The sequence below is a fragment of the Thalassophryne amazonica genome, chromosome 7 (assembly GCF_902500255.1).
Source record: "Thalassophryne amazonica chromosome 7, fThaAma1.1, whole genome shotgun sequence".
NCBI lineage: Eukaryota > Metazoa > Chordata > Actinopteri > Batrachoidiformes > Batrachoididae > Thalassophryne > Thalassophryne amazonica.
In genome coordinates this window covers 88,918,820-88,943,232 of record NC_047109.1, presented here as the reverse complement: position 1 = coordinate 88,943,232, position 24,413 = coordinate 88,918,820, and the positions used below count along the sequence as shown (strand labels likewise).

General features: G+C 40.9%; 1 protein-coding gene across 1 annotated transcript in view; it reads right to left on the bottom strand.

The window, feature by feature from the left end:
- pde11al (phosphodiesterase 11a, like) overlaps positions 1-19,855 on the bottom strand; it is a 44,248-nt gene extending 24,393 nt beyond the window's left edge. Inside the window, exons 1-9 of the mRNA XM_034174994.1 lie at positions 19,052-19,855; positions 16,869-17,027; positions 15,821-15,910; positions 8,312-8,452; positions 7,643-7,707; positions 3,983-4,103; positions 1,987-2,062; positions 1,833-1,900; positions 1,580-1,672 (exon numbers count right to left, since the gene is read on the bottom strand). Coding sequence (XP_034030885.1) covers positions 1,580-1,672; positions 1,833-1,900; positions 1,987-2,062; positions 3,983-4,103; positions 7,643-7,707; positions 8,312-8,452; positions 15,821-15,910; positions 16,869-17,027; positions 19,052-19,825 — 1,587 coding nt within the window. The 5' untranslated portion in view covers positions 19,826-19,855. The remainder of the gene's footprint in view (positions 1-1,579; positions 1,673-1,832; positions 1,901-1,986; positions 2,063-3,982; positions 4,104-7,642; positions 7,708-8,311; positions 8,453-15,820; positions 15,911-16,868; positions 17,028-19,051) is intronic.
- Between the last annotated feature and the right edge of the window lie 4,558 nt (positions 19,856-24,413).

Below are 24,413 nucleotides of genomic sequence, written 5' to 3'. Positions count from 1 at the left end.
AATATACAGTCGATCAATTTACAATATACAGTTCATCAAATTTCTTATTACTTCACAGAAAGTGAAGGAAAAGGAATATTAGGCTGTTCAAAAAAATAGCAGTAGGGAGAAATGCAGGGGAATATACAGTGCATCTGGAAGAGTCCTGGTTTAGCTGAACTTCTTCCATTTACGGATGATGGAGGCCACTGTGCTCAATGGAACCTTAAAAGCAGAAGAAATGTTTCTGTACCCTTCCCCAGATTCCTGTCTCGGAAGTCTGCAGACAATTCCTTTGACTTCCTGTTTAGCTTGTGCTCTGACATGCACTGTCAACTGTGGGACCTTATATGTAGACAGGTGTGTATCTTTCCAAATCATGTCCAATCAACTGAATTTACCCCAGGTGGACTCCAATTAACCTGCAGAAACATCTCAAGGATGATCAGTGGAAACATGATGCACCTCAGCTCAATTTTAAGCTTCATAGCAAAGGATGTGAATACTTATGTACACGTGATTTCTTAGGTTTGTTGTTGTTTTTTTGTTCGTTTTGTTTTTAACTGGCACAAATCTGAAAAAATCATTTTTTCACATTGTTATTATGGGGTATTGTGTGTAGAATTTTCAGGAAAAAAATACTTTTGGCAATTTTGGAATAAGGCTGTAACATAACAAAATGTGGGAAAAGTGAAGCGCTGTGAATACTTTCCGGACGCACCGTACCTTTCCCTTATTCATGCACTGTAGGGGAAAGGTTGAAGGGAGCTTGTGGAGGTACACACTTGAGAGAAAAAGAGTAAAATCTGTTGGAGCAAGATGGAGTACAGGTGTGAAATTGAAAGGAGCAGAGGTGATAAAGATATGTGAGTTTAAATACTTTGGGTCAACCTCTGCAAATTAGTGGAGAGCATGATAGGTAAAGAAGAGAGTGCAGAACAATCAAGAATGAAAGGGAAAATTTACAAGATGGCAGTGAGACCAGCTGTGTTGTACAGCTTAGAGAGCAATAGCTCTAACAACAACAAAAAAAAAGCAAAAAATAAACAGGAGGCAGAGCGGAAGATGCTGCAGGTTTATTTGGAAGTGATGAGAACACAGGTGGTTGGTGTGGCAGAGGACGATGCAGAGCACAGGGTGAGATGGAGGCGGATGCTGTGGTGTAGCAACTCCTGACAAAAACATCTGAAACAAAAGGATTAATTGAAAATGGTGAAAAACTGCCTTTATTGCTTGGTTGTTTCCGTAAAACACCACATTCAAATAGTGTCACTTAGGCAGATCCGCTTGGCATGCAGATGTTGTCTTTATGCACCTCTATGATACATGCAGAAATGGTATTTTGGTGAAGAATGGGAAGGGTCCACTAGTCATCGGGTCCACTGGTCCTAGACTCCAGTGGCCCTAGGCTCCACTGGTCCTAACCTCTTTATATTATTTGATGGTGTATATGACACCCCCAAAGATGATTTAAAAGTTCACCCTCACCAGGACTAGTGGGCCCCAGGACTAGTGGGAAGTTCCCCTGAAGGACTGCATAGTTAGCTAGGGATGTGATAAGGTAGAACAGGGCAGGATCAGTTTTAATCATTCTACTTACATCCAGAGCTACAGACTGCTTGGCCCAGGCCTTCTTCACTTGATTGTACATCATAGTGTTGTTGATTCCAAGTCCACAGAATATCACAAATGCCTATGAAATAACAATGAAACAAAAAAAAAAAACAGGTGCCCTTAAAGTATGACATAATGTGAATCAAAACCATTTTGAATGTATGTATCCAAATCTGCACTCTGCAAAGTGTTAGCTGTAAAAAAAAAAAAAAAAGTTTAAAAACAGAGAGAAAGAAAACCTCAAACAGTCTCTGATCTGCATCATTAAACGTCTTCCTGTCCAGGCGGTTCAGAATTTGTGCAACACCTGCAGAGAACACAGACATCAGTGACTGCAACATGACAAAATTAATTTAGATTGAGATAAACAAATGACTGCACCACTGAACTTACCAATGATTTGATGAGACCGATTCCAGATAGGAACACATAAGATTGACCTGATGTGAATCCCAGATGCTTGATCTGCCTATAAGGAGAGGACACAGTGATGGTGAGACATGACTGATGTGTTGATGTTTTATACCTGTCGTGAGGACATTCTGAACATTACATCAGTGCTTCCTTTGTGCATTATTTGATGAAGGGAGACAATTTTGGTTTGAAATATCAGTGCCTATAAAGGTATAATAAAGAATCAAACGAATGAGGAAAAATACTGACAATACATTGTTAAGCACGGTGATGCACATTATTTCTATCCATTGCACAAATTAGAAGAAGGGTGTTATTGTACATAATGGATTCTGTCTTCTGCATTTATACATGCAGAACATGCAAATGTCACAAAGAAAGGATCCAGAAATGGGTGGAATTGAATCCTGGAATTTGTTGCTGGTGTGCTAGCCACTGAGCTACTGTACCGCTTCGGTGGTGAAGAAATGAAAAACATGAATTATCATTTCCTTAAAGCTGTACAGCCTCTGGGGATTTTTTAAGATTTAATTCGTAAAAACTTTTTTTTTTTTTTTGGCACCACTATAATTTTATTCCTTAGAATTTCAATAAGGGATTCATAATATCATACTACCAATATGATACTGCCAATCTGTCCCATCTGGAAACATTTTAAAATTTTGACCCCTAAAGGGGAGAAATTTATACCATGACCTACAAGTGACATCACAGATCACACGTGAGCTTTCCCCAATCTGTGCGAGGGATGCTGGGAAGTACCCCTCGCACCCCTTTATATTTACCCCTCGGTAAATATAAAGGGCAGATCCGGGGGGGTGCAACCCCCTTTTTATGGACCAAAAAAAATAAAAATCCCCATTGAATGCTGTTTCTGAACCCTCTATTCAGCAACAAATAACTCAGCTAGATACATTTATACCGAACTATGATTCTGCATGGGTGTTCACTTTTTTAGCCACAGTCATTTCAAATGTCTCTGTTACTTGTCATCATAACGTCATAGCATCACGTTCAGCATTGTACAATACAAGTTCAAATTAAGAAAAACAACAGGTTATGAAATGTCTCTGTGGTGTAATTTGTGGTAAAATATGTGCCAAAATGCAGAAAATGGTACCTAAAAATTCAAAATCGTGGATCTGCCCCTAAATATGTTCTTGTATTGAAATGAGCTGTAATTTTGCAACGTTACAAAAATAAACCAACATCATAATGCTCGGATTTCAGTAGAAACTAAATTTTGTCAAGTTTGTGAAATTTGAAAGGCCGTACAGTTTTAAATATTGCAGACATTGTGTTACTGAACAACCATCGAGTGTATTTAGATCCAGTTGCACTTGATACAGCATTATAAATGTGGCTCTAACTAAATGAAGATGGTGGGTTTGAAACAAAAACAACAATTGATACACCTATAAATCAGTTTTTGTAAAAAAGCTATAGGTTACTGATTAATTCATCCCTTTACGACTGCTGCGACTGGTGCAGATAAATCTGAAAAGGCTAGTTAACCACTAACCTTTCCCTCTCTTCTAGATGCACTGATTTTTAATCCACAGTAGAATTAAAGCAGCTGTGCTTTGGGAAACTTTAAGCCTGTAATTGTTCTAATAAATTCTCCTTCTTTCATTAGTGTAGAATGGAAGGAGACACAGTGAACTGCTGCAGCCTTGTGGGACCCCCGTGCTGACTCATCCACCTCCACAGTGTTGCATTGACTGTGGGCTGTTGCATTCTGTTAAAAATGAATAAAACCTTTAATAAAGAGATCAGCAGTGATTTCCTTTAGTTTCTGGATTACCCAGGGTGCCCCAGGGGGGTTAAAAGTAAAGCTGCCGTGGACCAATAAAAGAACTGAATATGTTTTTAGCATTTTTCAAACTTGATGTTTTTCTCACAGACCTCATATGATTTTAGGACATGTTGAGTTCAGTTACAGTTAACAGGAGTTTTGCTGCGGTGTGAACGTTACCTCTGCATCAAAGCGTGGGTCCTGACACACGTCGCTGATGTTAACAGGCAGTCCTGTGGAAGCCACCAGCTCAGCAATGCTGTTATTGATCAGCCAATCAGAGCATGAAAGCTTCTCCATACTGATGTTGTCAACAGTACAAACACAAAATGATGCTGTCAATTAAGAGTCAAAAGCATTTTCTGTGAACATTTGTAATATGATCAATCTATCTTTGTTAGTTGGTTATGTACCACAGGCCTTTAAGGTGGCAGTAATTAAACCATTACTTAAAAAGCCATCACTTGACCCAGCTATCTTAGCTAATTATAGGCCAATCTCCAACCTTCCTTTTCTCTCAAAGATTCTTGAGAGGGTAGTTGTAAAACAGCTAACTGATCACCTGCAGAGGAATGGTCTATTTGAAGAGTTTCAGTCAGGTTTTAGAATTCATCATAGTACAGAAACAGCATTAGTGAAGGTTACAAATGATCTTCTTATGGCTTCGGACAGTGGACTTATCTCTGTGCTTGTTCTGTTGGACCTCAGTGCTGCTTTTGATACTGTTGACCATAAAATTTTATTACAGAGATTAGAGCATGTCATAGGTATTAAAGGCACTGCGCTGCGGTGGTTTGAATCATATTTGTCTAATAGATTACAGTTTGTTCATGTAAATGGGGAATCTTCTTCACAGACTAAAGTTAATTATGGAGTTCCACAAGGTTCTGTGCTAGGACCAATTTTATTCACTTTATACATGCTTCCCTTGGGCAGTATTATTAGACGGTATTGCTTAAATTTTCATTGTTACGCAGATGATACCCAGCTTTATCTATCCATGAAGCCAGAGGATACGCACCAATTAGCTAAACTGCAGGATTGTCTTACAGACATAAAGACATGGATGACCTCTAATTTCCTGCTTTTAAACTCAGATAAAACTGAAGTTATTGTACTTGGCCCCACAAATCTTAGAAGCATGGTGTCTAACCAGATCGTTACTCTGGATGGCATTTCCCTGATCTCTAGTAATACTGTGAGAAATCTTGGAGTTATTTTTGATCAGGATATGTCATTCAAAGCGCATATTAAACAAATATGTAGGACTGCCTTTTTGCATTTACGCAATATCTCTAAAATCAGAAAGGTCTTGTCTCAGAGTGATGCTGAAAAACTAATTCATGCATTTGTTTCCTCTAGGCTGGACTATTGTAATTCATTATTATCAGGTTGTCCTAAAAGTTCCCTAAAAAGCCTTCAGTTGGTTCAGAATGCTGCAGCTAGAGTACTGACGGGGACTAGCAGGAGAGAGCATATCTCACCCGTGTTGGCCTCCCTTCATTGGCTTCCTGTTAATGCTAGAATAGAATTTAAAATTCTTCTTCTTACTTATAAGGTTTTGAATAATCAGGTCCCATCTTATCTTAGGGACCTCGTAGTACCATATTACCCCATTAGAGCGCTTCGCTCTCAGACTGCGGGCTTACTTGTAGTTCCTAGGGTTTGTAAGAGTAGAATGGGAGGCAGAGCCTTCAGCTTTCAGGCTCCTCTCCTGTGGAACCAGCTCCCAATTCAGATCAGGGAGACAGATACCCTCTCTACTTTTAAGATTAGGCTTAAAACTTTCCTTTTCGCTAAGGCTTATAGTTAGGGCTGGATCGGGTGACCCTGGACCATCCCTTGGTTATGTTGCTTTAGACGTAGACTGTGTTTCATAATTATTGTATGGCCTTGCCTTGCAATGTGGAGCGCCTTGGGGCAACTGTTTGTTGTGATTTGGCGCTATACAAGAAAAAAGTTGATTGATTGATTGATTTTGTATGAATGCTAATTTTAATAACCCCAAATCAGAAATACTTGGGAACAGTACATCCAAATTTTCTAAATTTAATGTCCTTTGTGGTAAACCTAATTTCATTTGTAAATATACATTGAAGGCCTGTAACACATTCTAAAAAATCTTGGAAAGGTAAAGCATTTATCACTTTGAAATGTTGCCATTCCTTCTCGTAACACTAAAATGACATTTTTACACTGAGGATACCAGGCAATGAAATATTTTAGGTATTATTTTCTCCCAAACATGTAAGATGTGCAACAGTACATTTTTCATTTCAAAATTCTCTATTGTAATCTCTCTTGGAGACAGGTCAGGACTGCAGGCAGACAAGTCCAGTACCCATATTCTCTTATTGTGCAGGCATGCTTGTAATGTGTGCAGAATGTGGTTTTGCATTGTCTTGTTGAAAAATAGATAGATCTCCCTGTAAAGGATGTTATCCTGAAGGCAGCATATGTTGGTCTAAAATCTCAACTTAAGTTTCGGCATTAATGCAAAAAGTGTAAATTACCTTTGCTAAGAGCACTGACACAACCCCATACCATGACAAACCCTGATATTTGGACTTGTTTCTTCTAAAAATGATCTGGAATACTGATTCATCTGACCATAATACACATCTACTCTGTGATGGTCCAACCCAAATGTGTCCGAGCCCAGAGACCTCAACCCCACATCTGGAGAAGGTTAACACAGGCTTTAATATAGCAAAGGTTTCAGTGGCATTTGTGAACGTAATTTCATATCACAGTGCTTGACAAAGGTTTCCCAAAGTAATTCCATACTCTTGCATGTTATATCAGCTATTGATGAATGACCATTCTTGATGCAGTGCTGTTTGTAGGATCAAACCTCAGATGTTCCGCTTAGGCTTGCACCCTTGCCTTATGTGCACTGAGATTCCTTCAGGTTCCTTGAAATGTTTAATGATATTATGCACTGTAGAGGGAGGAAAAACACAAATACCTTCTCATCTTTCTTTGAAGAACACTATTTTTAAACCTTTCAGTAATTATATCACAATATATTAAAACTGGAGATCATCTGCCGTCATTACTCCTCAAACACTCAACTTTTCGTGGATACTGCTTTCATACAAAATCATCACCTGTTTGAAATAACTTCATCATTTAATTGTTTTTATTTCATTACTAGCCCCAAATTGCCCTATCCCAACCTTTTTGAAATGTTGCATGTCTTAAACGAAAGATTTGATGTATATCAACAAATGAAATGAAGTTGATCACACATAACATGTCTGCAGTGAGACAGAAGTAAATGTAAGGATCATTGTTTTCTTTTTTTTTCATATCGTCCCAACTTTTTTCTTATTTTTGGTTGTATTCCACGTGTTTCCCAAAGCTGCTTGTAAGAGAAAAACTGCATGCTGTTCAGACCTTCTTAAGGTGAGCTGTCCTTGGTCCTGACCAGATTTTAATTAAATTTCAATTTATTTTCATTTATATAGCGCCAAATCACAACAGAGTTGCCTCAAAGCACTTCACACAAGTAAGGTCTACAATACCAACCCCCATGGCAACAGTGGTAAGGAAAAGCAGGTGCCTCAGTGTTGAGGACCCCAGCAGCTGGAGGCGGTCAAGGGGATGCCCATATTTCACCTTGCTGCTTCAAATAGATGGTTACTTTTGAGATGTGGGGATGGATGAGTTGTCTGCCTGGGTGATTGCCATCCAGCACCCCAGGTGGTTCCGTGGTGTGACAGATGCAGCAACATGCTGCACTAGTGCATGCTCCCAGACCTGACCTGAGGTGTTATGTGCTGACGTGATTGTTCAGTCAGACGGCTGTGTGTCGGTTTGTCGTGTCTGTAATTTCACCTGATGTCACGATCTGTGTTGCACAAAGGAGACATGAGCTCAAATGTCTTGGAAAACTTCACAACCTGCAGAAAATGCATTTCATCATAACGATAAGCAAAAGCTGTTAAATCACATACACTTGCATCTTATCACTGAGCATTTTATAGTAAATGGCTTCAAAATCTTTGAAGGAATCTGAGCCTCATTGACAATTCTGCTGCAAGAGCTAATCAAAGTATTTAGTTAAACATGACAACAAATTATCCAACAGCTGTGATATAGCTTGAAGTACATAAGGATAATGTATGTAAAAGCAGTTTTCATGGCTGCCACTGCAGCACTTGAAAGTGGTAGTGAGTGTAAACACGCTTTGAATAGAAGGATTTGTGCTGGTGGATGACCATGACTGGGTGTTGTGTGTCAGCTGATCTTGCAGCTGTAAATGTGAATAAACCTGATGATTTATGCACACAACTGCAGCAATTAATGCATAAATAACACAGCAGATGGCACAACCTCAGTGCTCTGCTTTAACTGATAGAACGCTTGTTATGTTACACAGAGAACGAGATGGTTTTGCACCAGAAAGACTACATGTAAAAGCAAAACCCTGGATAAATAAGTGCCGTATTGCTGAGTGATGAGCAGTTTGTTGTGGTGGTTTAAAAGTAAAAAAGGAGTGCTCACGTGTGAGTCGATGTCTTCAAGAAGAAGCACAGAGCAGCGTTCACACTGCAGGAGAGTCAGCGCTCGCTGCATGATCTTCCTGACGATCTTCTCCAAGTCAGTCTGCTCCTCAAACAGGTCATTGACCACCTCCAATAGAGCCTGCAGAGTCACAAAAGGCTCTTATGCTGACGCAAACACTAATGCATTATTTATGATGTAATATCACGCAGAACATGCAAGTATTTTGTTTGGTTTTATGTGTATGTTGCACAAGTAATATTATGTATTGCAAAGGGTTCTAATTGATTAATAACTAAATTACAGAATTGTTAGTTGTTTTATATAGAAAATGATTTATTTATTTATATATGTTAGTGTGTGTGTGTGTGTGTGTGTGTGTGTGTGTGTGTGTGTGTGTGTGTGTGTGTGTGTGTGTGTGTGTGTGTGTGTGTGTGTGTGTGTGTGTGTGTGTGTGTGTGTGTGTGTGTGTGTGTGTGTGTGTGTGTGTGTGTGGGTGGGTGGGTGGGTGGGTGGGTGTATACAGTAGTGTTCAGAATAATAGTAGTGCTATGTGACTAAAAAGATTAATCCAGGTTTTGAGTATATTTCTTATTGTTACATGGGGAAAAAAGGTACCAGTAGATTCAGTAGATTCTCATAAATCCAACAAGACCAAGCATTCATGATATGCACACTCTTAAGGCTATGAAATTGGGCTATTAGTAAACAAAAGTAGAAAGGGGGTGTTTACAATAATAGTAGCATCTGCTGTTGACGCTACAAACTCAAAACTATTATGTTCAAACTGCTTTTTTAGCAATCCTGTGAATCACTAAACTAGTATTTAGTTGTATAACCACAGTTTTTCATGATTTCTTCACATCTGCGAGGCATGGAGTCAACCAAATTGTGGCACCTTGCAGCTGTTATTCCACTCCAAGATTCTTTAACAACATTCCACAATTCATTCACATTTCTTGGTTTTGCTTCAGAAACAGCTTTTTGGATGTCACCCCACAAGTTCTCAATTGGATTTAGGTCCGGGGATTGGGCAGGCCACTCTAAAACATTTATTTTGTTGGTTTGTAACCAAGATTTTGCTGGTTTACTTGTGTGCTTGAGGTCATTGTCTTGTTGAAACGCCCATTTCAAGGGCATATCCTCTTCAGCATAAGGCAACATGACCTCAAGTATTTTGACATATCCAAACTGATCCATGATACCTGGTATGCGATCTATAGGCCCAACACCATAGTAGGAGAAACATGCCCATATCATGAAGCTTGCACCACCATGCTTCACTGTCTTCACTGTGAACTGTGGCTTGAATTCAGAGTTTGGAGGTCGTCTCACAAACTGTCTGTAGCCCTTGGACCCAAAAAGAACAATTTTACTCTCAACAGTCCACAAAATATTCCTTCATTTCTCTTTAGGCCAGTTGATGTGTTTTTGGCAAATTGTAACCTCTTCTGCACATGTCTTTTATTTAACAGAGGGACTTTGCGGGGGATTCTTGCAAATAAATTAGCTTCACACAGGTGTCTTCTAACTGTCACAGCACTTACAGGAAACTCCAGGCTGTCTTTGATCATCCTGGAGCTGATCAATGGGTGAACCTTTGCCAATCTGGTTATTCTTCTATCCATTTTAATGGTTGTTTTCCATTTACTTCTACGTGTCTCTGTTTTTTTTTTTTGTTTGTTTGTTTTGTTTTGTTTTGTCCATTTTAAAGCATTGGAGATCATTGTAGATGAACAGCCTATAATTTTTTGCACCTGCGTATAAGTTTTCCCCTCTCCAATCAACTTTTTAATCAAACTACGCTGTTCTTCTGAACGCCTTGAACGTCCTAGACAGGTCCATGCCAGGTAAAATCGGCCATTTTTTCCAGTCAAGGTTTTCTCAGTGGATTCTAGTAGTTTCAGACATGCTGTTTAAAATAATACCTGGGGCCATGTTGAATTTTGCCTCAAATTCAATATGGCCACCAAAATTCCAATATGGCCACCTAAGTACCTAAAATCTTATCTGAAAGACCCTTATCAAGTGAAAACCAGATATTTTTTTCACTAATCTGTCATGATAATAGCTGGTGAACATAATCCAGCTGGATTGATGTCACAGCAGTACATTATTGCTGTTTAAATCCAATATGGCCGACGGGGCCAACCACGTTTTCGGAAAATAGCTGTATCGCCTGGTCTGTTCAAGATATGGCTGTAAATTTGGTGTCTATACCTAGGTTTTCAGGTGTGAGGAATCCAAATATGACATCATATTTGAAATTAGGTCAGTAGGTCATGGGGTAAATTCAAGATGGCCACCAATGCCTAAGTCTGTAATCTGCATGCTCAGCCTGCAACAGTCACAAATGGTGATTCTAGAGCCAAGACATAGATTTATTCACTTCCTCAAGTCATATAGTATTTTCCTTAGTCATGAAACACAGGGATACTGAACCAAATTAATCTAAAAAACATGGCTGAGTCCGAAAGGCTCCATATGATGTGTTCTTATTCACTGATAATATCAAAGTCACTATAAATGTCACTGTCAGTCAGGGAATCTATTTCACAACTATTTGAAGAAATATGAGATGCTATTTCAGTATCACTAGACTCAATGTCAGAGATTTCATCATCTCCGAAGAATTCATGATCATCCACTCTTGATTGTCCACATTTCAAGCCTGCAACAATTTCCTGTTGAATTAGAGGCTGTTCATCTCCTGCAGTCTTTTCAAGATCAGTCTCATTGTTGGGATGATCTGAAAATAATAAATTATGAATATTTTAGTAATTTTAAAATGTAAAAGTTCATTGTCTAGTTTTCTGTGAAAGTATCTGTCTAAGGAAATAACGTACCTCTTTTTGTTTTTGTCGTTCTTTTACCTCTAGCAGCTGAACGTCCTTCTCTACCTCTGGGCTTGCTGGTTGTTTTGCGCTATTTACGAGGTGGCTGCTCACTGGCAGTGTCTTCAAATCAAAATCAAATCAAATCAAATCAATTTTATTTATATAGTGTCAAATCACAACAAACAATCGCCCCAAGGCGCTTTATATTGTAAGGCAAAAGCCATACAATAATTACAGAAAAACCCCAATGGTCAAAACGACCCCTGTGAGCAAGCACTTGGCGACAGTGGGAAGGAAAAACTCCCTTTTAACAGGAAGACACCTCCAGCAGACCCAGGCTCAGGGAGGGGCAGTCTTCTGCTGGGACTGGTTGGGGCTGAGGGGAGAGAACCAGGAAAAAGACATGCTGTGGAAGACAGCAGAGATCAATCACTAATGATTAAATGCAGAGTGGTGCATACAGAGCAAAAAGAGAAAGAAACACTCAGTGCATCATGGGAACCCCCCAGCAGTCTAAGTCTATAGCAGCATAACAAAGGGATGGTTCAGGGTCACCTGATCCAGCCCTAACTATAAGCTTTAGCAAAAAGGAAAGTTTTAAGCCTAATCTTAAAAGTAGAGAGGGTGTCTGTCTCCCTGATCCGAATTGGGAGCTGGTTCCACAGGAGAGGAGCCTGAAAGCTGAAGGCTCTGCCTCCCATTCTACTCTTAAAAACCCTAGGAACAACAAGTAAGCCTGCAGTCTGAGAGCGAAGCGCCCTATTGGGGTGATATTGTTGTGTGGGCTGCTGAAGAGGAGGTACTGCTGGCCCACCACCAGAGGGCGCCCTGCCTGAAGTGCGGGCTTCAGGCACGAGAGGGCGCAGCCGCATCGCAGGAGCAGCCGGGAGTGACAGCTGTCACTCATCACCACCTCATCACCAGCTGTCACTCATCACCACCACTTCACCATCTACAATAAAAGCCGGGCAGCAACTCCACCTCCCTGCCGAGATATCGTTCTACCCATCAGGTAAAACCCTCAGCCGTAGTTTTGGTGCCGTAAGCACACTTTTGTTCTGAATATTTTGCAGGCGTACCTGTTGACTAATCTGCAGCTGGAAGCTGGGTTTGTGGAGGAGACGATGCTCTTTGCTCCTCGGATAAGTAGTCACTCAGGCGCTGCATGTTTATTGTTCCTGTGTTGGAGGTGGAGATTTACCCACAAAAAGGAACTGAAATGTTTGTTGACTGTGTTGCTGGGTGCGCACTCACCCACCATAAACTGTTTCTGCTTCCTGCCAGCAGTACCAGGTCTGACAGCTGGAGACGGTGGCCACCTGGGGATTCAAGACTTGGCGGCTCCAGTGTGCTCCAGATCCGTCGGCAGTGGAAATCGTGTGGGACCCGGCTCTTCTCTGGACAGACGTCTTCTATCCTTGAGCCTGCCCACATGTCACCTTTGTATATTGACTAGATTCTAAATCTGTGATTGTCTGTATTCCGTTGTGCACATTCACAACAGTAAATTGTTATCTTTTGGCTCATCCATTGTCCGTTCATTTACGCCCCCTGTTGTGGGTCCGTGTCACTACACTTTCCCAACAGGATATCTCGGCCACCTCGTCATGGATTCCGAGGGGCGTCAACCATTGCTTGAACAACCAATGGAAAAGCAGGGTGCACAGGCGCCAGCAGGAGGCGTGATAGGTGAATGGCAGCGAATCTTAACCGCCTTCACTGCTCAGTTGGACTTAGTGACCGAGCAGAGAGCAATACTCATTATTATCAGGTTGTCCTTAAAGTTCCCTGAAAAGCCTTCAGTTAATTCAAAATGCTGTAGCTAGAGTACTGACAGGGACTAGAAGGAGAGAGCATATCTCACCCATATTGGCCTCTCTTCATTGGCTTCCTGTTAATTCTAGAATAGAATTTAAAATTCTTCTTCTTACTTATAAGGTTTTGAATAATCAGGTCCCATCTTATCTTAGGGACCTCATAGTACCATATCACCCTATTATGTAATCTCCTCCAACTCCGTCGCCCCTGATCCGGCCAAGGTTGCGGCGGTGAGAGATTGGCCCCAACTGACAAGCCGTAAGAAGCTGCAACAGTTCCTCGGCTTTGCAAATTTCTACAGGAGGTTCATTAAGGGCTACAGTCAGGTCGCTAGTCCCCTGACAGCCCTGACCTCCCCAAAAGTCCCCTTCACCTGGTCGGATCGGTGCGAAGCCGCGTTTAGGGAGTTGAAACGTCGGTTTGCGACTGCACCAGTTCTGGTGCAGCCCGATCCTAGCCGCCAGTTCATCGTTGAAGTGGATGCCTCTGACTCAGGGATAGGAGCTGTGATGTCCCAGAGCAGGGAGTCCGATAAGGTCCTCCACCCTTGTGCCTATTTTTCCCGCAGGTTGACCCCGGCAGAGCGGAACTATGACGTCGGCAATCGGGAACTCCTAGCGGTGAAAGAGGATCTTGAGGAGTGGAGACACCTGTTGGAGGGAGCTGCGGTGCCGTTCACGGTTTTCACGGACCATCGGAACCTGGAGTACATCCGGACCGCCAAGCGTCTGAACCCCAGGCAAGCCCACTGGTCACTGTTCTTCAGGCGTTTTGACTTCCAGATCACCTACCACCCCGGGACCAAGAACCAACGATCTGACGCCCTGTCCCGGGTCCACGAAGAGGAAGTCAAAACCGAGCTGTCACATCCACCGGATCCTATCATCCCCGAGTCCACTATCGTGGCCACCCTCACCTGGGATGTGGAGAAGACCATCCGGGAGGCCCCGGCACGGAACCCGGACCCGGAGACCAGTCCGAAGAACCGACTTTATGTCCCACCAGAAGCCAGAGCTGCGGTCTCAAAGACCAAAAGCAAGGTAATTTTGTCACAAAAAGACATCATCCTAGCCATGCTTTTCCTAAGAAACTAATGCCAACAACTTTGCACATTTTAGTGATTATACAAAATGTTATTCTGCAGGTATTGGCGACTATGATGCAGATGTGGAAAAAGCAGCTGAAGACACTGCCAGTGAGCAGCCACCTCATAAGTAGTGCAAAACAACCTGCAAGCCCAGAGGTAGAGAAGGACGTTCAGCTGCTAGAGGTAAAAGAACAACAAAAACAAAAAGAGGTATGTTATTTCCTTAGACAGATACTTTCACAGAAAACTAGACAATGAACTTTTACATTTATAATCACTAAAATATTCATAATTTATTATTTTCAGATCATCCCAACAATGAGACTGATCTTGAAAAGACTGCAGGAGATGAACAGCCTCTAATTCAACAGGAAATTGTTGCAGGCTTGAAATGTGGACAATCAAGAGTGGATGATCATGAATTCTTCGGAGATGATGAAATCTCTGACATTGAGTCTAGTGATACTGAAATAGCATCTCATATTTCTTCAAATAGTTGTGAAATAGATTCCCTGACTGACAGTGACATTTATAGTGACTTGGATATTATCAGTGAATAAGAACACATCATATGGAGCCTTTCGGACTCAGCCATGTTTTTTAGATTAATTTGGTTCAGTATCCCTGTGTTTCATGACTAAGGAAAAGACTATATGACTGAGGAAGTGAATAAATCTATGTCTTGGCTCTAGAATCACCATTTGTGACTGTTGCAGGCTGAGCATGCAGATTATAGACTTTGGCATTGGTGGCCATCTTGAATTTACCCCATGACCTACTGACCTAATTTCAAATATGATGTCATATTTGGATTCCTCACACCTGAAAACCTAGGTATAGACACCAAATTCACAGCCATATCTTGAACAGACCAGGCGATACAGCTATTTTCCGAAAACGTGGTTGGCCCCGTCGGCCATATTGGATTTAAACAGCAATAATGTACTGCTGTGACATCAGTCCAGCCGGATTATGTTCACCAGCTATTATCATGACAGATTAGTGAAAAAAAATGTCTGCTTTTCACTTGATAAGGGTCTTTCAGATAAGATTTTAGGTACTTTGGTGGAAGGGGGTAATGGGGCCATATTGGAATTTTGGCGGCCATATTGAATTTGAGGCAAAATTCAAGATGGCCCCAGGTATTATTTTAAACAGCATGTCTGAAACTACTAGAATCCACTGAGAAAACCTTGACTGGAAAAAATGGCCGATTTTACCTGGCATGGACCTGTCTATCCCATTTTCCTCAGGCTTTCAAAAAGCAAAGCATGTTCAACAGGTGCTGGCTTCATCCTTAAAGAGGGGTCACCTGATTCACACCTGTTTGTTCCACAAAATTGATGAACCCACTGACTGAATGACACACTACTATTATTGTGAACACCCCCTTTTCTACTTTTTTTTACTAATAGCCCAATTTCATAGCCTTAAGAGTGTGCATATCATGAATGCTTGGTCTTGTTGGATTTGTGAGAATCTACTGGTACCTTGTTTCCCATGTAACAATAAGAAATATACTCAAAACCTGGATTAATCTTTTTAGTCACATAGCACTACTATTATTCTGAACACTACTGTATATATATATATATATATATATATATATATATATATATATATATATATATATATATATATATATATACATACATACAAAACCAATTAATTCTGAAACATATACAGTACTTCAATATCTATAATAATTCTCAGATACCTAACGAATAATTATTGACATCATTCTAAATGCATGATTTATGACCTCACCCTGCTCCTTTCATACTCTTTGCGTGACTCCGAGAACAACTGGGCATTGGAAATCGATATTCCACAGAATGGGAGATACATCTCCAGCACCTACAAAAACAAATGAATAAATACAAGCAGTACAAGGTGAAAAATGAAAAACAATCCTTCTGCAAATGTCATCAAGTTGTGAGCTCAATGAAATGACAGAAAGCAAAGCAAAGGAAAAATTAGGTAACGCTTTATCTCAAGGATCTTATAATAAGCGCTCAGTAACTGGTAATAAGTCTATTTATGTGCCCTTACATTATTCTTATAATCATTGTTAAACTGACTATATGTGTTTGTAACTGAATTATAAAGACATTATTATAAGGCGTTGCTCTCAATTTAAATCTGGTAACTGCAAAAGGTGTAGTTGAGTGTTAATATGCAAATAGTTAACTGCTAATAAATACATAAATAATTATGTATCAGTCTCATTAAAACAATCAAAAACCTTAAGTAAATGTAAAACAATGGCTTAATAGGCAAGCTAGTTAAACTCATATGTAAAATTTAACTCATCCACATGGCTTCTTCCATTTCATGAAAAAGCCACTTGGGTGAGTGATAAAACAAGAAGTCTGGTTGCTGTTTGTTTTTTTCTTTTTTTTCTATTTTATCTGATTGACTGGTGACCCTCATGGATCATTATAATAAATGTATTGTCATTATAAGAAACTTAAAAGGGTTTTATGAACTTTCTTCTGCAGTCTATAAACTGTTAACAGGTTTCTTATAATGTTTTTATGAATGTCTAATGTATTACAAGTATATAAACCTTTTAATATGCTGTTATCAACACATACGGTTACACTTGCTAACATGCAATAGTGTCAATAATAATTTTTAAGGACTTATCAGGGTGTTTAAATTAATGCTTACTACATCAGCCTAAACAGGAAGTGTTCTCAGAATATAATTATACATGTACATCCAGTCAGAAATGATCTTTAATCACAAAAGAAAAGGCTACAAACTTGGAAAATTTAGTTTAACTGTTTATCAGATGTGTGACGGTGCCCACCTTCTCGTCATCCTCCGTGAAAGGCATGCCCATTGGATTTTTGTTGATTGCTTGCACAACACCTATGACTTCTCCATCACTGCTGCAGATGGCCATGCAGAGGATGGACTGAGTCTTATATCCTGTTAACTTGTCAATTTCATCACTGAAGCGATGATCCTGTATCACACAAAAACACAAGAAAAGTGGAACTGCAGCAGCACAATCGTGCAACCTGAATAATTTACAGTTATGTTTGACAATGCAGCCTTTCAGTTTATGTATAAATTCATTATTTGTTGATGTTTGATAGTTTAAATTAACAACTCTGATACATGAGGAGTCTATGATGCCAACAAGTAGCACGTTTCCACTGCAGTCAAGCCTCACAGGGATCCGCAGGCAGCTCGAGGCCACGGCATAATGATGTGAAGCGCAAATGGTTGGATTTAATGAGAAGCTGAGAGAATTATAGTGTTTGTTACTTTCTTTCTCTGACAGATACTGTAGGTGTCCTGTTGTGACATGATAAAAGTTAGATTCTGAGCTCGGTTTCTGAGTTGGTCATGTGTAAATACGTTCGCTCAGATATGCCACATTGTGTGTAAAAAAACTGATACTTTGGGCTAACTTCTAAAAAATTACTAATTTGTTACACCTTGTTACAAATTATATTTTTAATTCAGCTGAAACATACACTCAAAAAAATGCCTCACTGGATGAACTCAATTCAGTTATGTGCAGGATGTCCATGTAATAAATATATGTAGCCCCATCTCAAATAAAACACATCCATGAAAGATCACTTAATTTAATTTAGTTGTGACTACATATATTTATTAGATGAAAAAACAATCCAGTGAGTCAGTTTTTGAGTGTAGAATTATAATTTAGTATAAATTGAAATCTTTCTTTGGCCAAAGACAAAAATATACATTGACACAAAGTAAAACCATGCACATTTTTCACTTCATGAACTTAACTTTTTAACTTAATATAACATACTTTTTACAGTTACATCTAATTCAAGTTTTTGCTTTGGAATAAAATGATTAAATTGCTGTAATTTTGTTACAGTTTTTTGTTTTTTGTTTTTGACTTGAGACAACTTTTTTCTTTAGAAAACTTACTTTTCACAATTGGATGTAGTTAAAATGTTTGCACTGGGATAAAATTTCAGTCATTTTGAAGGACTTTTTCAAACTGACACAGCATGACAATGACTTGAAACACACAGCCAGAGGAGGGGCTCCGTAAGAAGCATTTCAAGGTGCTGGAGTGGCCGAGCCAGTGTCCAGATCTGAACTCAGTAGAAAATCTTTGCAGGCAAACCTGCAACCTGCAACCTCAAAACCTGAATGATCTGGAGAAGATCTGTATGGAGGAGTGGACCAAAATCCCGGCTGCAGTGTGCAAACTTTGTCAAGAACTACAGAAAACGTCTGACCTCCGTAAGTGAAATATTATGGTCTGTTTTTCTCTGGTATCAAATACTTATTTCATGCAATGAAATGCAAATTAATTATTAAAAAATTATATACTGTGATTTTCTGGATGTTTTTTATGATAAAAATTGCAGACCTCTCCATTCTTTGCAGGTGGGAAACTTGCAAAATCGATAGTGGATCAAATACTTATTTCCCCTCTGTGTATACTCTCCCGTGTGTGTGTGTGTGTGTGTGTGTGTGTGTGTGTGTGTGTGTGTGTGTGTGTGTGTGTGTGTGTGTGTGTGTGTGTGTGTGTGTGTGTGTGTGTGTGTGTGTGTGTGTGTGTGTGTGTGTGTGTAAACCTAGTTTTTACAATTTGCTTTGGAATAAAGTAATTGCTGTAATTTTGTTGTACACATTTTTTAAACTTAAGACAGCTCATTTATTTATTCTTTTTTCTTTCTTTTTTTTTTTTTTTTGGAAACCACTTTTTACAACTACATATAATTGAAATGTTTGGGTTCCTGCATGTCACATGATGTGGACAACCTCGATTTTAAAGCAAAAATAGAATTTAAGTACAAATGTTCATATAAATTTTATTCTGGAAGGCCAGTATAAACTTTAAAGGGCAGGTTTAAGAAGGAAACCATGATTTTCAATTAGACAAATATAAAACACCGCTTTCAACGAATGACATTTTTTTCAGTGTGCGCATAATGCCTGAATTATTTGTGAGTTCATGGATAATAGTGTCTAAATGTGTTCGGAGTTCACCTCGTAGGCGTTTTGGATATTGACTGTCTCCCCGTGCTCCGCCACATATCCAATGATCCCCTTTCCCCACGGCACCTGCACCTCACTGGAGTCCAAGGTGCTGGAGGATGGTCGCACCGTGGTGCCCGAGTGCACGTCGAAGAACTTGGACACGAGCGTCTTTTTGTGCGCGGGTCCTTCAACCAGGAACAGCGAGCACCTGTCAGCATCGACCAGGATGCACACGTTGATGAGGATTTTGTAACTCAGGTTTGTCAGGTCCAGATCGTTGGAAATGTCCTTCACCAGCTCCAAGAAGAACTCCCTCTCGTTGGTTTCTTTCAGTCGGTACTTGTAGTCGATGGCGCTGGACGCGTACTGTGGCACGTTGACTCTGGACTCCAGCAGCGCGCTCAGGATGTGCGCGGTGGTCGGAGGCAAGGAGCTGGCTTTGCGCAGGAGCGCACGGCGCCTCACGCTGGACTTGGACTCGTGCTCGCTGAGGCTGACGTGCTCGTCGTAGGTCCTGTGCGCTGTCGTGGCTTTGGACCGAGCGTAATTCCGCCGCAGCTCCACGTGGGACGATCTGCGCCGGAGTCCCTCCGGGATGGTGGGCCAGGACGGGTCCCTCACGGCGCTTCGCTTCTCCTCGGAGATGGACACTTTGGACGCCTGATGGTCCTTCAACCAACTGCTGGCCTGCTCACATTTGGCTTTTCTGAGGAGATACTCCTCGAAGAAGTCCGGGTGGTTGTCCAGGAAAGCTTCCATGTCCGAGAAGTCAAACGTTGTCATGGTGAAAACTGACTGAAGATCCAGCAGCCAAACAGGTGCAGCAGAATAGAAGATAAGCACAGAGTCCACAGTATCCTTAAAGGTCTTGGAGAAGAAAGTGTGCAAGCAGATTTAAGGTCAGTAGATGACGCAACAGCTGCAGAAAGACTTTCAGTGCAGAAAATCACTGCACTTATGAACCATTCCAGGAAACTTTACCACAAAATCTCTCTCTCTCTCTCTCTCTCTCTCTCTCTCTCTCTCTCTCTCTCTCTCTCTCTCTCTCTCTCTCTCTCTCTCTCTCTCTCTCTCTCTCATTTAAATGCACTATCAGGGCCGTAAATGAAATTTCCTACTGCAGGGATCCCACTGGCCACCACAGATCTCCACTGGAATGTTTTGAGTACTTTTTAACACTACTTGCTTCATTCACTGTTTCAAGCATTATACATTTTCTGAAGCAATTGCAGATTTTTATTTTGAGAGAATTAATGAGTTTCTGAAACAGTTGCTTCACACAGTGTTTTGAACATGTTGACAGAATTAATCAGTTATTAAATATTTGTTTAATTTATTGTTTTACATTTTTGGGGGACTTATGAGTTTTTTTTTTTATTATTATTTAGTTTATGAAGCAATTTTAGCAATGAAGCAGTTTTAAGCATTTTAAAAACATTTCTGAAGCAAGTGCTTCATTTTGTGTCTTCATAAAATGATTAGATAGATAGATAGATAGATAGATAGATAGATAGATAGATAGATAGATAGATAGATAGATAGATAGATAGATAGATAGATAGATAGATAGATAGATAGATAGATAGATAGATAGATAGATAGATATTAGAAAAGTTGACAGCAACCTGTTCTTTTAACTCATCACACATTTGACACAGAAGTTTGACATTTCCATTTGACACGGGTCTCTGTTTTCTTAAATGTGTTTATATGTACATCGCAATACTACTTGAAAAAAGAAGCAACTTAAAAAAACATTACAATTGATAAAACCTGAATGAATTAAGTTGCTTGAACTTAAGTTAGCAAGTTAGATCAACTCGAAACTCTTACAAAAATAAATTCATTTTATCATTTACAGAAATATGCTTCACTGGATTCACATTGTGCTTCTTATTGCTTCAGAAATAAATATTCTGATGTAAAATAAATATGCATTTTATTCTTTTTCCCACTACAGGAGGTTGTGTTGCAATCGCAGGAGCAGAAAATCTTCAAAAGATGTGCTGGTAAAACAGCAGAGATTGTAAGATGGCTGGTGTTATGCTTCACAATGTGTGTTGGTGTGTGTGTGTGTGTGTGTGGTGTGTGTGTGTGTGTGTGTGTGTGTGTGTGTGTGTGTGTGTGTGTGTGTGTGTGTGTGTGTGTGTGTGTGTGTGTGTGTGTGTGTGGCCAAAACATATGGACTGCTTTCTGTCATGGGCCACACATGTGTGAACTTGGCATGTTGCCTTTTATTTTCTGCATGGGGCTTCTTATTATTATTATTTTCCCACCTAGCGGTGTGACGGTTTCTCTGTGTGATCTTTCTCCCGACTATTTATTTTCCAACCTAGCGGTGTGACGGTTTCTCTGTGTGATCTTTCTCCCGACTCATTATTTTCCCAGCTAGCAGTGTGATGGTTTCTCTGTGTGATCTTTCTCCCGACTCAATATTTTCCAACCTAGCGGTGTGACGGTTTATCTGTGTGATCTTTCTCCCAACTCATTATTTTTCCAGCTAGCGGTGTGACGGTTTCTCTGTGTGATCTTTCTCCCGACTCAATATTTTCCCAGCTAGCGGTGTGACGGTTTCTCTGTGTGATCTTTCTCCCAACTCATTATTTTTCCAGCTAGCAGTGTGACGGTTTCTCTGTGTGATCTTTCTCCCGGCTATTTATTTTCCCAGCTAGCGGTGTGACGGTTTCTCTGTGTGATCTTTCTCCCGACTCATTATTTTCCCAGCTAGCAGTGTGACGGTTTCTCTGTGTGATCTTTCTCCCGGCTATTTATTTTCCCAGCTAGCGGTGTGACGGTTTCTCTGTGTGATCTTTCTCCCGGCTATTTATTTTCCCAGCTAGCGGTGTGACGGTTTCTCTGTGTGATCTTTCTCCCGGCTATTTATTTTCCCAGCTAGCGGTGTGACGGTTTCTCTGTGTGATCTTTCTCCCGACTATTTATTTTCCCAGCTAGCGGTGTGACGGTTTCTCTGTGTGATCTTTCTCCCGACTATTATTTTCCCAGCTAGCGGTGTGACGGTTTCTCTGTGTGATCTTTCTCCCGACTCATTATTTTCCCAGCTAGCGGTGTGACGGTTTCTCTGTGTGATCTTTCTCCCGACTATTTATTTTCCCAGCTAGCGGTGTGACGGTTTCTCTGTGTGATCTTTCTCCCGACTCATTATTTTCCCAGCTAGCAGTGTGACGGTTTCTCTGTGTGATCTTTCTCCCGACTATTTATTTTCCAGCTAGCAGGTGTGACGGTTTCTCTGTGTGATCTTTCTCCCGACTATTTATTTTCCCAGCTAGCGGTGTGACGGTTTCTCTGTGTGATCTTTCTCCCGACTCATTATTTTCCAGCTAGCGGTGTGACGGTTTCTCTGTGTGATCTTTCTCCCGGCTATTTATTTTCCCAGCTAGCAGTGTGATGGTTTCTCTGTGTGATCTTTCTCCCGGCTATTTATTTTCCCAGCTAGCAGTGTGACGGTTTCTCTGTGTGATCTTTCTCCCGACTCATTATTTTCCCAGCTAGCAGTGTGACGGTTTCTCTGTGTGATCTTTCTCCCGACTCATTATTTTCCCAGCTAGCAGTGTGACGGTTTCTCTGTGTGATCTTTCTCCCGACTCATTATTTTCCCAGCTAGCGGTGTGACGGTTTCTCTGTGTGATCTTTCTCCCGACTCATTATTTTCCCAGCTAGCGGTGTGACGGTTTCTCTGTGTGATCTTTCTCCCAGCTATTTATTTTCCCAGCTAGCAGTGTGACGGTTTCTCTGTGTGATCTTTCTCCCGACTCATTATTTTCCCAGCTAGCAGTGTGACGGTTTCTCTGTGTGATCTTTCTCCCGACTCATTATTTTCCCAGCTAGCAGTGTGACGGTTTCTCTGTGTGATCTTTCTCCCGACTCATTATTTTCCAACCTAGCGGTGTGACGGTTTCTCTGTGTGATCTTTCTCCCGACTCATTATTTTCCAGCTAGCGGTGTGACGGTTTCTCTGTGTGATCTTTCTCCCGACTATTTATTTTCCAGCTAGCGGTGTGACCGGTTTCTCTGTGTGATCTTTCTCCCGACTCATTATTTTCCAGCTAGCGGTGTGACGGTTTCTCTGTGTGATCTTTCTCCCGACTATTATTTTCCCAGCTAGCGGTGTGACGGTTTCTCTGTGTGATCTTTCTCCCGACTCAATATTTTCCAACCTAGCGGTGTGACGGTTTCTCTGTGTGATCTTTCTCCCGACTCATTATTTTCCCAGCTAGCGGTGTGACGGTTTCTCTGTGTGATCTTTCTCCCGGCTATTTATTTTCCCAGCCTAGCGGTGTGACGGTTTCTCTGTGTGATCTTTCTCCCGACTCATATTTTCCACCTAGCGGTGTGACGGTTTCTCTGTGTGATCTTTCTCCCCGACTCATTATTTTCCAAGCTAGCGGTGTGATGGTTTCTCTGTGTGATCTTTCTCCCGGCTATTTATTTTCCCAGCTAGCGGTGTGACGGTTTCTCTGTGTGATCTTTCTCCCGACTCATTATTTTCCCAGCTAGCGGTGTGACGGTTTCTCTGTGTGATCTTTCTCCCGACTCATTATTTTCCCAGCTAGCAGTGTGACGGTTTCTCTGTGTGATCTTTCTCCCGACTCATTATTTTCCAGCTAGCGGTGTGACGGTTTTCTCTGTGTGATCTTTCTCCCGACTATTATTTTCCCAGCTAGCAGGTGTGACGGTTTCTCTGTGTGATCTTTCTCCCGACTCATTATTTTTCCCAGCTAGCGGTGTGACGGTTTCTCTGTGTGATCTTTCTCCCGACTCATTATTTTCCCAGCTAGCGGTGTGACGGTTTCTCTGTGTGATCTTTCTCCCGACTCATTATTTTCCCAGCTAGCGGTGTGATGGTTTCTCTGTGTGATCTTTCTCCCGACTATTTATTTTCCAACCTAGCGGTGTGACGGTTTCTCTGTGTGATCTTTCTCCCACTCATTATTTTCCCGCTAGCGGTGTGACGGTTTCTCTGTGTGATCTTTCTCCCGACTCAATATTTTCCAACCTAGCGGTGTGACGGTTTCTCTGTGTGATCTTTCTCCCGACTCATTATTTTCCAGCTAGCGGTGTGACGGTTTCTCTGTGTGATCTTTCTCCCGACTATTTATTTTCCAGCTAGCGGTGTGACGGTTTCTCTGTGTGCTCTTTCTCCCGACTCATTTATTTTCCAACTAGCGGTGTGACGGTTTCTCTGTGTGATCTTCTCCCGCTCATTATTTTCCACTAGCGGTGTGACGGTTTCTCTGTGTGCTCTTTCTCCCGACTATTATTTTTCCAGCTAGCGGTGTGACGGGTTTCTCTGTGTGATCTTTCTCCCGACTCATTATTTTCCCAGCTAGCGGTGTGACGGTTTCTCTGTGTG